Source organism: Macrotis lagotis, chromosome X, assembly GCF_037893015.1.
Source record: "Macrotis lagotis isolate mMagLag1 chromosome X, bilby.v1.9.chrom.fasta, whole genome shotgun sequence".
In the NCBI taxonomy this organism is placed as follows: Eukaryota; Metazoa; Chordata; class Mammalia; order Peramelemorphia; family Peramelidae; genus Macrotis; species Macrotis lagotis.
The window spans coordinates 435,435,302-435,448,438 of record NC_133666.1 but is presented as its reverse complement, the minus strand read 5'-3'; the positions used below and the strand labels follow the sequence as shown (position 1 = coordinate 435,448,438).

Here is a 13,137-nt window from a genome sequence, read left to right as displayed (position 1 = left end):
CATTTTCCTTTTTAGAAATATATTGAAGAATTAATCCCAATACTTCTGCTGCAGCTGCATATACCTCTTTATACTTTACAAAAGACATATTGTTGACCAAAGCTTGAAAATATCTACAAAATACAAATAGAGGAAACAAATTTGTATGAAACTATTCAATAGTCTGCTAAAAAAACAAAACAAAACAAAACCTTTTGCAAACCTTAATATACCATTAAATAGAAATCTATGATGTAACTACACATGGAAAAACTGTGTAAGTATATCTATGCTTCAATGAATCCATGTATTCATAAGTATAATAGTGCTTTTCAGTAGAGTAGTCCTTTTAAGAGTGTAAAGATTATAAACTCTCCACACATTTTTATTCTGTATGATTCTTATTCATGCTTTTTCATAATTACTCCACAGAAGATCCATCCAAACTATTAAAAATCTCCTTCAGTTTCCTTAGTATTTTGAACGGCAAAGTATGGTATGGTATGGTATAGTTCCCTATCAGCAGGTCTTTTTTTTGCTACATGACTTGTTCATCTCCTTTCCTAGTTGTATTTGTCTGTGATAAAACTGGAAGAACAAAACAAAACAAAAGATCAAAACTAAATGCAAAGATTTTTGTAAAAAACTGTTTTCACCATGAAGAGCATTGACACCACCACAACTGTTATCACAATCACGGTTATATTAATAAAAAATGATAAAAACAGCAGAGAAGAAAACAAAGAGAAGGTGCTAAGACTCAATCAAATGTATTAGGAGGAGGTTCATGATGAAATGATACAATTAAGAAGGTAGTGGGAGACTTAAGCTTCTCAAGATACTAGATGCTATAGAAGGTATAGCAAAAATGTGGGGCAAAAAAAATTAACTGCAAAAACATTAATAATGCTATAAAGCTTTTGCATATACTGAAGCCTTTAATTAGGAGAACAGGAGTTGCAAGGAAGAGGACTGTAAGCCAGATACTGAAATGACTGAGAAAAAGTCATTCCATAAGGATCATTTCATGAAGTGCCCCAGTGCCATCTATTCTTGCTTCTCTTTGAGATCCACTCATGCGTGACTCCCTGGATTTTTCCACAGCCTGGCAGAGCCCTCCAATTGCTGACTTTCTGCCTATTACCAACTTTTCATAAAGATTACCGAATAACAACTCTCTTACTCTCTCTCAGCTCTACTTCTGATGCTCTCTGTACCTCTGTACCTTTTCATCTCCTCTTCGTTGGGGAAGCTTTTCACCTCCAAGACCCCCTCTTCTGATTGTTGAGTTTATACCCCTGACAACCACTGATTTCCTGTTTATTTTGATGTGGAGTGTCATCTTTGATTAGAATTTGTAAACTTCTTGACTTGTTGTCAAGGCAAAAACTGTCTTTTTTTTTTTAATTGGTATTCCCAGTTCTTAGCAACCTGTCTGGCACATAAGAGCTTAAAAAATGTTCCACCTACCTACTATCTAAGACCACAGTCTACATCAAATGCTATATCCAGAGAGAGAAAATCATCTCAAAGAAAAATATGGAAGTCGCAAAGGGGAACAAGCAATTGGTTGATTCTCCCTCCAGCACAATTAAATAGGAAGAGCAGATGGTACTACACAAGTTGGCCAATAATACACTGGTATCGATTAATGCAAGAAGAAAGAAAACAAAGGGAAGAGGTCTAAGAGAAATAGGAAAAAGCCATCCACAAAGAACTTTGTGATTGAAAAAGACAATCAACTAGTCTCATTGAATGTGAAGGATAATTGATAGGACATCAGTTTTCTCCAGTATAATCTTTGTAATGTTATGAGAAATAAGCAAATCTTGAAATATGTAGTGAATTGTAAAGAACTTAAGTATTCTCCAATAGATGATGCATGTGAATGAACACATAAATAACTCCTCTATTTATGATTAATTAGTACAAAGCTGGCTCTATAATCTCTTTTCATTCTAATTAGCATAAGCTACAAAATTCAAGTATAAAAGGTATTATTTCATATTCGGCTATATATTTATAAATACATACATGCATATATATAGAAATATATCTATAACATTTTCTATATATATTTTATGAAATAAATATATTATACACATTTAACCTTGAAATCTGAGCATGTCAGGAGAGTGAACCAATAAGAATTATTATTCTAATCAAACTCAATTACCTGGAGTTGCTTATTTCAGATCCTTGATCCTCAATTTTTCTCATCTATAAATTGAAAACTAACTAAAAGATCCTAACTCTAAGATAAAAGAGGCAGATGAGAAATAACAATGAAGTAATAATCAACAAACTTCCTATCTTGTTTACTTTTTTCTTTTCTTTTTTTTTTTGCAAGGCAAATGGGGTTAAGTGGCTTGCCCAAGACCACACAGCTAGGTAATTATTAAGTATTTGAGACCGGATTTGAACGCAGGTACTCCTGACTCCAGGGCCGGTGTTTTATCCACTGCGCCACCTAACCACCCCTCCTATCTTATTTAAGATGCAAAATCTATTATAAACCAACTAAACAATTCCTACAAAATAAAATTCCCCTAAGTATTTTTCATATTCTTATTATATAATCCCCTCACACTAAAATGTCCTTCTTAAATAGTAAAATACACACACACACACACACACACACACACACACACACACACACACACACACTTTAATTAAACTGGATTCTGGTCTCTATTGAAATTTTAAATGAAGAGCTTTCCTCCATTTTGCTCAATCTAGCTCAAAAACATTTTTAATAGATAAAAGCATCAATGCAAAATGATGTAATCTCACCTTGTACTTTCTATACCACTTGCTGAATCATAGGGAGGTAAGTTATTTGCCATTATGATTCCTAATAACTGAATTCCTACTGAATTGTCTTTTGAGTTGGGATCTCTATTAGAAAACTTTTCAAATATAATCCTGAAATACAAGAACAAAAAAAAAACTATCAACAAATGATTCATTAAGTTGTATATAAAGAAACAATGATACAAATACCTTTGTAAAGTTTACACAGAAAATTGAAAAGCCTTTGCAAATTTTCCCTATGAAATTTTGATTCTTTTCCCTTCACATCTTATAGTATCCATTGTTTTTGTCATTCAGCTGTGTCTGATTCTTTAAGACCCCATGATCCATACTGTCCAAAGAAATTTCTTGGCAAGGATACAGAAGTGGTTTGTCATTTCCTTCTTAGGTGAACTAAGGAAAACAGTTCAAGTGTCTTCTCCAGAGTCACACAGCTAGGAAACGTCTGAGCCATGGTCTTCTATCTACTGAGACAACTATATCATTCATAATGTTCTGGCTGACTTTTCACTTACTTGCTTTCAGGTTAATCTAGTGTTTTCCTATTGATAAATTTGAATATGTCCTCTCTTCTCTCTACTTGTCCCTTCAAACTAAACAAATTTTTTTATCTCTATTACACTTAATTATCTTAATTATTGAGATGTTTTTAGAACTGGTACACTATTAAAATTATCTATTTTTATAATTGTTCCAAGAGAAGCAAACAGTGAAATACACTGATTGGAATAAATATGGAATAGAATAGAATAAAAGTAATGAGTCTTCTTCAAGTTTTCTCAATTGACTAACTTGATGTTAATAAATTCTAAGCCAAAGCTAAAATAAATGTATTCCCATAAATAAACCTAAGTCCATATGTTAGAAATTTCTGAAAATACAAAAAAAGACATAATATTTATCTATCCTTTTTGAGTTGATATGAGAAAAATTGTAAGGAATAAAAGCCATCAGGATTATAAGATTTAACTCAATTAACATCCTGATCAATACAAACTAAGTTTTATGCTTTCATGGTTTATATATGTCCCTTTCACTCAAAACATAAACGTTTATAAAAGAATTGCCTTTTAAAAAATATACTTTCCTACTAGTAATTAATTTTTTTAAACATCAGTTTGCTTTTCTTTATAGCCTCTGCTAATTTTATACCTGTATGGTATGGATAAACAATCCTTCCAGCATTCAACAACAGTTTTTATGATTTCAAGATTGTGCCTAAACACAGCTCTTTTTGGATGAAAGACATGTTTCATCAAGAACTGAAGTAATCTATTTGCCAGCAGTTCATCTTTTGGAACACCCTGAAAAATATGAAAATGTGTAGTCATATATAATCTTAATATTTTAATAAAATGTAAAAAATTAAATTAAAGCAATTAAATTAAAGCAATTAAAAAGAGGCCATATGGAGTATGGTAAACTTTGGTGAGATTGAGGGAAAATGAGAAATTTTTGGAGGCATCCTGGAAGATGGAAAAGAAAAACACTCAACACCTACACCCACACCCACACTTCAAAGATAATTTATTTTTCAATGATTCAATGATTTTTAAAATATTTTAATAAAAATGCAAAAAAAGAGTCACTTTACAAATGTATTTTCTTCAAGTTCATGAATTTTTGGAATACGGAAATAAAAATTACCCATAGCCATCAAAAAAACATTAAATTATGTTCAGCATACTCTACAACAACAGACAAGCATAAGCATTTTTTTAAGAAATACTTTGAAAAGTATCTAAAATTTTTCATTCTGAAAGGAGTATACTTCACTTCTCTGAAAAATTCAGTGTCGAGGAACGTCTAATTCTCCAATGATATTAAATAAATGAGGTATCACTGTAAGCTGTAAAATGCTTTGCAAATACTATATAAATGTTAACAATTATAATTTTTATTCTTTTTTTGTTGGAAAAAAGCTAAAAGCATTTATTAAACATATTCTCTCTTTAAAAAAAGGAAAGTTAACAAAAAATGTTTTTGATACCAAAAGAATTAAATTAGAAATTATGAAATCCCTTTTAAAGACACTTCAAAATATTTACCCATTTTACAAAATGCTAATATCGTAGCATATTTGATGAAATGGATAAATTACATGTTATGAGATATTTGAAAAATTGTAGAATTGATCGAATTATAGATAAAAATCATTACTTTGGGTGTAGCGATGCTTGTCCATGAAAGAAGAACTACTACTATCTCTACCACCATGTAGTGAATCCCTTCTCCTCCATTATTTTCAGAAACAACTAACTGTAGCAAAGGATTAAGCCAGTGTTTTGCATATGGCCGGAAAACCTAAAAGAAAAATTTTAAATAAAAAATTAGGGTTATTTTAAAAAAAGTAATATTGACTTTTGAACACCTGTTTAAACAGTTAACTTTTTATATTCAAATCCAACATAATTATAGAAATATAGTCAATTCAAGAAAATAAATTCAGTCAAAATGATTCTTTATTCAATCAATGCCTAAGTCCCTAAAACTACTGGTCAAGGGTAGGGATGACTTTTTATTCAATATTATTGCTGAATTAACTTCATCAGAGAATAAAATAAAGTAACTCAAAGGAACCCTTCTTCCATCTGACTGGCTTGCTAGTTAGGTTGTGGTAGTGAATGATTTCTAGATGTTTCAACAATTTAAACTCAAACCCAAAGGATGAAGAACTGTTGTCCCCCTCTCCCTCACAGAAGAAAAAAAAAGTGTCATGTAATCTGAAATAACAAAAGAACAGCCTTATAAGGGGTTTAGAAATGACAACATCTTCAGATAATTTCCCTAAGTAACTACTATTAAGAAAATGGTAAAGTGCTTTAAATCTAAACCTATGAGAATTCTTTCACAGATTGAGAGATAAAAATGGACTATTTTTCAGGAACAGTTCAGTGAGTATTTTGATTTCTTTTCTATTAACATTCTTTGAAGAATGATACTGGTGGAATAAAACAAGTAAAGCAGTTGCCAATGAGAAAAAAAAGATTGGAAAAATAAGAAAAGAGTGCAGATACCTTTGAAAAGATGCAATCTTTTTTTTTGTTCTGATTATATGAGATATGCTTATCTTATTAAGTACATTTAAATTAGGTAGTAATGAAATGAAAAATTAAGACAATACAATTACTTACTTCTTCAGTATTTATTATGAGTTTAGCCAAGAAGAGACGTATATTTAGTGGTGTTGATGGATTTTCCAATTTACTATGAAGAAACTTCATCCATGGAGGAAGATTTGGTGACTCTGAACCCTAAAAACAAATGTTTAATTAAAATACATATATGTATGTGTTTATACAATCATACACACGTATATGTGTAGATGTACAAAGAGCATTCATTAGCTCTAGATCAGAGGAATTGGATTCAATCCAACCTGACTTCTATACCCCAGGCAAATCACTGACCCTCATAGGGCCTCATTTTCTTCATCTGCAAAAGGAGAGTTGAATGAGGTGTCTTCTGATGTTCCATCTACCCCCAGCTATAGGTTCCAATGTGCACAAAAGTTATAAAGAAAGCCAAGTGAAGCTATCTGTTTATACCATACATAATTACTCTGAGGTGAGGTCATTAAAATGTATTTATCCAGAACTTATTTTTCAGCATGCTCCCAAAAAACAAAAGGAATGAAAAGGATTTGAAAGTGAAATGATACCTCTTCTATGCGAGGTGTGATATGGTTCCTCTGCATGTGCTTGATCAGGGCTGTCATGGTTGTCATACACTCATGCTGATTTAGTTCATCCATTTCTAACTCCATTACATCATCCTGGACCGTGGAGTCAATACGTTCCTACAGAAAAAAATAAATCAAACGATTGTTGGATAACATTTTCAACTTCGACGTATATGCCATTCTTTTTGAAGAACACAGAAAATAAATTCTCAGTATAGTAATATTTTGGAAGAAATACTGAATATTATGAGATTTCTTGTTTTAAGACTAACGCCTGATCTTTCCATGCTTCCAATTGTAACTCTTGGGAGAAGCATTTTCTTATTAACTCTAGCCCAATCTACCAAATCCTTTTAGTCTTTCTTTCCTCCTATGTCTAAATATCCACATGTATCAATATTCTCTATATCCACAAAGCTGTTAAGTCTTTGACACTGAGGACCAGCTCACTCTGCTATTTCAGTTTTTCATGATTTAACACTGACAGTCTTTCTTCTTAGGAAAGAGAAAAATGCAAAAAAAAAAAAAAAAACCAAACAGCTAGATAATAACACAGATCAAATTTCAGCAAAGTTTTTGGTGCTTTTTTTTTACAATAAAATTTTTAGTCTAAATTTATCAATAACTACCTGAAAAATCTAAGGCAATCTTGGAAAATGCTGCTGAAGAAATTTCTGACCTTGGATAATAAAAGGAGAAATAAGCAACCTTGCACAAGTGCAATGCTGACATGATGCCTCCAAATTTCTGATTATGTGAATGCTGTAGTGATGGCCATGAGTAAGGAAGAATTTATACATTTTATAGGCTCAAAAATATATCCCCCAAAATTCATTTCAGTTGGCAACTTCATCTTAAAAAAAAAACCTCTATAGTAAAGGATTCGGATTCTAACTCATTCATGTCTTATCTTAAGTTACTTTAGATCAAATAATTGGGCTAAGATGTAAAAATGTGCATATGAGGGGTAGAGGAAAAATTAAAAAGAAGCTATATGGAGTATGGTAAACTTTGGTGAGATTGAGGGAAAATGAGAAATTTTTGGAGGCATCCTAGACCCAAAACCACACTTCAAAGATAAATTATTTTTCAATGACAATGTCAAGATCCTAGTGATGCCAAGGCATGTTAATAATTATTATCTTCTGATCAAAGCATAAATAAGCAAGACCTTTTAACCAAATTTTAGTTCAGAGTTTTCTGCTTGCTCTTAAAATAAATATATTATAACATAAAAGGAAATATACTTGTTGATAATCACAGAGGGAATACGTTAGAACTAATGGAGAGCAGGAAAGTCTTCTTTAGAAAGCAAAATTTTAGGTGAGGCCTGATCAAGCAGAAAATCAGCGAGATGAAGATGAGGAGAAAAGAACCCCAAGGATGGGGGGCAGACAGTGAAAATGCCTAAAGATGGAGAATCTGGTGCTGAGTATGAGAGAGGAAAAGTAAGGAGGCCAATGTCATTGCATTGTAGTGGAAAGAGAGTAAAGTCTAAGAAGTAGGTGTGGCAAACTGATTATGGAAATTTCTTCTACCAACACAGATCACACACACACACACACACACACACCACTTTAGAAGAGCAGTACAGAGGAATTAAGGGACATATTTAGTGTCACACAATCAGAAAGTAGCTGATGGAGTAATCTGAATCTGTGTAGTCCTAACCAAGCCCACGATTCTATCTACAATACCATGTGGCCTCTGGTTAATATGCCCATGCATACACATACACATTTCCCATTGCAAGTAGATTAAAAGAAGCATATACTAAATTTCACTTGATGTACTAAGAATACTTAAATTCATTTTTCTCAATAAATATATTTTAAAATTTTATTACCCTTCTTCGCAGATGAACAACTGGAGCTTTAGAATCTTGAGAGCTATATGAATAGCTCTGAACTCCAGTAGAAAAGTCAAATTGACTCATTTCCTCACTCAGACTGCTGTCTGCCATGTATGACAATGAAGACAAATAATGAGGTCCCTCTTTAAAAAAAAGAAAAAAGAGTCAATGAATTAAAAAAAAAACCCATTTGCTATGAAGGAAGTAGGGGGGGGGATCTTTCTTAGCCTAGAAGTATTATTAGCAAATAATTATTTTGTACTGCACATAAAGATCAGTAGGTCATTCTAAGACCTGGTGTAGAGTTTTCTTCTGCCAAAATTTCAAACAATTTTACATTAAAATATATAAATCATTAATAAAATTTTTCATGATAATCCCTTTTTTGTAAATCTGATGATTTTACCCAATCATTTTCTTTTTTTTGTCTTCTGGTTTTCAGTCATGTCTGACTCGTAACCCCATTTGGAGTTTTCTTAGCAAAAATATTGGAGTGGTATGCCATTTCCTTCTCTAGCTCATTTTAAAGATGAGAAAACTGAGGGAAACAGCATTAAGTGACTTTCCCAGAGTCACATAGCAATTAAGTGTCTAAGACCAGTTTTGAACTCAAGGATTCTTGACTCCAGGTCTAGTACTTTTTCCACTACACCACTTACCTACCCTAATCCTTCTTAGATGGATGAATTAATTGATTTTAACACTTTCAAAATTGGCATTTTGAATATCACACCAGGAAGCATTAATCAAATTGTTGCCTAACTCAATGAGTAAAGATTTACTGAACAGAACCAAAAATTCTTTATTCTGTCTAAAGAACATGGCTCACTTATAAAGTCTTATTATAGGGAATTTTTGGTCTCCTACTTATTAGCCACTTATGATTCCATGGGAATCACTTGAAAAATATTCCTTTTCTCAAATATCAGGTCAAAACATTATGTATAAATGTGTAATTTGTAATATTAGTAGAATTCTCCCTGATAGGTAAAAGGTTTATATTGAAGAGTAAAAGATTTTTGGGTATGGTCAATATGAGAATTTTTTTTACTTTATATGCACGTTTATATATTTTACAAGGGATTTGTTTTATTTTGTCTTGCCCCAATGAAGAGAAAATAAATGCTTGACTGATAAACAAAACACATTAATTCAAAAAGATTAGCAGAAACTTTTTTTTCCACTATTGCAAGAATATCTCACCTGAATCTCCATTTGCTGCATCTCTGGCTTCTTTTCTAATAGCAATATACCTTTTCTTTTTTTCCATAGGAACCTTAAAAATAAAGAAAATGTAAAACATTTAATCTTCTTTAAGGACATTTTTCAAACTTGAAATTTTATTTCCTTCCTCAATGTATTCAAAATATTGGAATATAAATTATATACTATCTCATCCAATCAACTAGTATCAAAAAAATTCCCTCTACAACATATCAACAAGAGATCATCTATGCTTTGATTCAAGACCTCTCTGAAAGACTGTAAGGGTTATTGTTCATTCAACTTTCGGGTAGCTCTGCTAGGAAGATATTTCCTTAAATTGAGTCAATATTTACTTCCTTGTGACTCTTCTACCCATTGCTGCTGCCTCTTTTCCCCCCCTGAATTCATTAATATCTGTCCTAATTATGATGGACAAGACAGAATAAAATATTCCAGATGTGGATTATTACAAAAGGGTACAGTGGGAGAGATGGTGCAATGGGAGAGTACCAGACTCTAATTCACCCAAGTTGGCAATTGAGACACTCAACTTCCTTGTCTATAAAATGATAGGGTTGGATGTAGAATCGTTCTAGCTCTAGATTCAGAAGCCTTCAGAATCACTGTTTAAGCTTCTAATATCAAAGTTGAATACGGAGTCTGCCAATCAGCTCATCTCCTAGACTCTTATTTTTATTCATATTTCACTTGGGAAGCTTTGGTTCAACAGAGAGTGTTGAAGTGCAGAAGACTTGAATTTGACCCTGGGCAAATTACTTAGTTTCTTTCAATCTCAGTTTCCTCATCTGTAAAATGGGAATAATTACACTTACCAGGGTTGTTGTGAGGATCAAACAAGATACATATTTAAGGAGCTTTTTGTAAATATTTAGGTGCTATATAAATGCTAATAATTATATTATTAGTGAATAGTGAAGACTGCCTCTTGCCCTACTAATTCCCCAGACAGAGAGGACAACTGTTTTTACATACCAAAACAAAAAGTTAGTGATGAGCTTAGTGAGTGAATTTTACTCAATAATCACAAATTCTATTGTTCATCTTGAAGGGCTAGATTAATTTCTATGCAGGTATGTGCCTCCAAATTTTTAACTGAATTTACTATAAATTCTCCAGGTTCCTTTTCTTTTCTCCTCTCTTGATCCCATAACATTTTAAGATTAATTAACCTTCCATTTGGGGCGGAGCCAAGATGACTACAAGAAGGGATCCAGTCTTAGGAGCTCTCTGATAAAACTCATAAACTAAGGACTCTAACTAAACTTTCAAGAGACAGAACCCACAAAGGGACCCAGTGAGGCAGTTCTCCTACTCAAGGTAACCTGGAAAAGAGCAGAGAGGCTCGGCTCCCCGGAGATGGAGGGGTGGCCCGCCAGAGCCAAGGAACTTAAGCCTCCCAGAGGCAGCCCCAGGGTGCTGGGGGCTGCAGCTCACAGAAATGGGGGAGTCTCCTGGGCTGCACCCCGGGGAGCACCTGCACGGAGTGGGGGAGCAGTGGGGGACCTCTGCCGGGCGAGCACATGGAGCCCAGCCCTCAGGGCGCACAGCCAGCAGCCTGGTCTTTCAACAGCCCAGATCCAGAAACAGAAGCAGGTGGAGCCAGTAAGCAGGAGCCCCCAGGGCATGAGCCCATTGAGCTGAGGGAGGGGAGTGAAGAGAGAGAGACTGCAGAGCTCTGTCCTCTGCAGCTGGAACAGGACTCTGGGGCTCTGACCACATTCAGATCCTGATCGCAGTCTAGGGCCCCCCATAGAACAGCACGGCCCCCCACCACCTCAGCCCTGTGGCAGAGGGGGGCGCTTATGATCATTCACAGACCAGAAGGGAGGACAGAACCTCACACATTAAGACACTTGTAGGAGTGTCCCAAAAGCTCAGGAAGCACCCCAAAAAACAGGCTTAGGCTGGGAAAATGAACAAAGAAACAAGAGGAAGACCAGAAATATTTTGCAAATGAACTAAAGAAGGAACAAAATACTCAGTCTGAAGATGAGGAAGCACAAGCTCCTGCATCTAAAGACTCCCAAGAAAAACAGAAATTGGGCTCAGGCTATGACAGAGCTCAAAAAAGACTTTGAAAATCAAATGAGGGAATTAGAAGAAAAACTGGGAAAAGAAAGGAGAGAGATGCAGGAAAAACATGAAAATAAAGTCAGCAGCCTAGTCAAGGAAATCCAAAAAAATGCTGAAGAAAATAGCATGCTAAAAAACAGCTTAGGTCAAATGGATAAAACAGTTCAAAAAGTTATTGGGGAGAAGAATGCTTTAAAAAGCAAAATTGGCCAGATGGAAAAAGAGCTAAGAAAACTCTCTGAGAAGAACAAATCCTTCAGACAAAGAATAGAATTCAGGGAGATCGATGAATTTACCAGAAATCAGGAATCAATACTTCAAAACCAAAAAAATGAAAAATTAAAAGAAAATGTGAAATATCTCATTGAAAAAACAACTGATATGGAAAACAGACTTAGGAAAGATAATTTGAAAATTACTGGAATACCTGAAAGTCATGATCAGGAAAAGAGCCTTGACATCAATTTCAAAGAATTACTACAGGAAAATTACCCTGATATTCTAGAAGCAGAGGGCAAAATAGAAATGGAGAGAATCCACCGATCCCCCAGAGAAAGAGATCCCAAAAAACCAACCCCCAGGAATATTATAGCCAAATTCCAGAACTCCCAAGTCAAAGAGAAAATATTACAAGCAGCCAGAAGGACACAGTTCAAATACCATGGAGCGGCAGTCAGGATTACACAGGACTTAGCAGCAGCTACATTGGAAGCTCGTAGGGCTTGGAATACAATATACCGGAAGGCAAAAGAGCTTAGAATGCAGCAAAGAATGAGCTACCCAGCAAGGCTGAATGTCCTCTTCCAGGGGAAAAAGATGGACTTTCAGTGAACTAGGGGAATTTCAAATGTTCCTTTTGGAATGGCCAGAGCTGAACAGAAGGTTTCATCTTCAGATACAGGACTCAGGTGAAGCATGGAGATTGGAGGAGAGGGGGGAAATATGAGGGACTTAATGAGGATGAACTGCATGTATAGGAAAATGATACTGATAATATTCATATGAACCATCTCAGTTAATAGAGCAGGGAGAGGGAGCTTTTATAGTTGAAGCACAGGAGAAAGCTGAATTCGAAGATAAAATATGGTGTAAAAATGGAGTCAATAAGAAAAAAAGGGAAATGGACTGGGAGAAAGAAAAAGGAGAGGGGGAATAGTCCAAGCTATTTCACATAATAAGTTTTTTTAATTACAATGAGCTATTGCAATTATATGGAAGGGATGAGGCAAGGGGGAAATGAGGGAAACTTTGCTCTCATCAGAGATGGCTAGGAGAGGAAACAGCAAATATACTCAATGGGGTATAGACATCTGGAGTAAGAAGGAGGGGGGAGCAGGGGGAAGGGGTGGGGATGTGAATAAAGGAGGAGAGGATGGACCATGGGGGAATAGTGGTCAGATATAACATTTTCTTTTTTTACTTCTTGCAAGGGACTGAGATTGGATGGCCTGCCCAAGACCATAGGGCCAGGTGGATTCTGGGCCTAAGGGGTGGTATGGGGGCTCAGGAC

The 13,137-nt window shown here is 34.6% G+C and overlaps 1 protein-coding gene across 4 annotated transcripts in view; it reads right to left on the bottom strand.

Moving 5' to 3' along the window:
• PRKDC (protein kinase, DNA-activated, catalytic subunit) overlaps positions 1–13,137 on the bottom strand; it is a 192,623-nt gene that overhangs the window by 86,066 nt on the left and 93,420 nt on the right. For all 4 annotated transcript variants that reach the window (XM_074199918.1, XM_074199920.1, XM_074199922.1 and 1 more), the window contains 8 exons: positions 9,531–9,603; positions 8,322–8,470; positions 6,455–6,592; positions 5,928–6,047; positions 4,954–5,097; positions 3,946–4,097; positions 2,773–2,904; positions 2–113 (listed from right to left, as the gene is read on the bottom strand). In XM_074199918.1, the coding sequence (XP_074056019.1) occupies positions 2–113; positions 2,773–2,904; positions 3,946–4,097; positions 4,954–5,097; positions 5,928–6,047; positions 6,455–6,592; positions 8,322–8,470; positions 9,531–9,603 (1,020 nt within the window). The remainder of the gene's footprint in view (position 1; positions 114–2,772; positions 2,905–3,945; positions 4,098–4,953; positions 5,098–5,927; positions 6,048–6,454; positions 6,593–8,321; positions 8,471–9,530; positions 9,604–13,137) is intronic.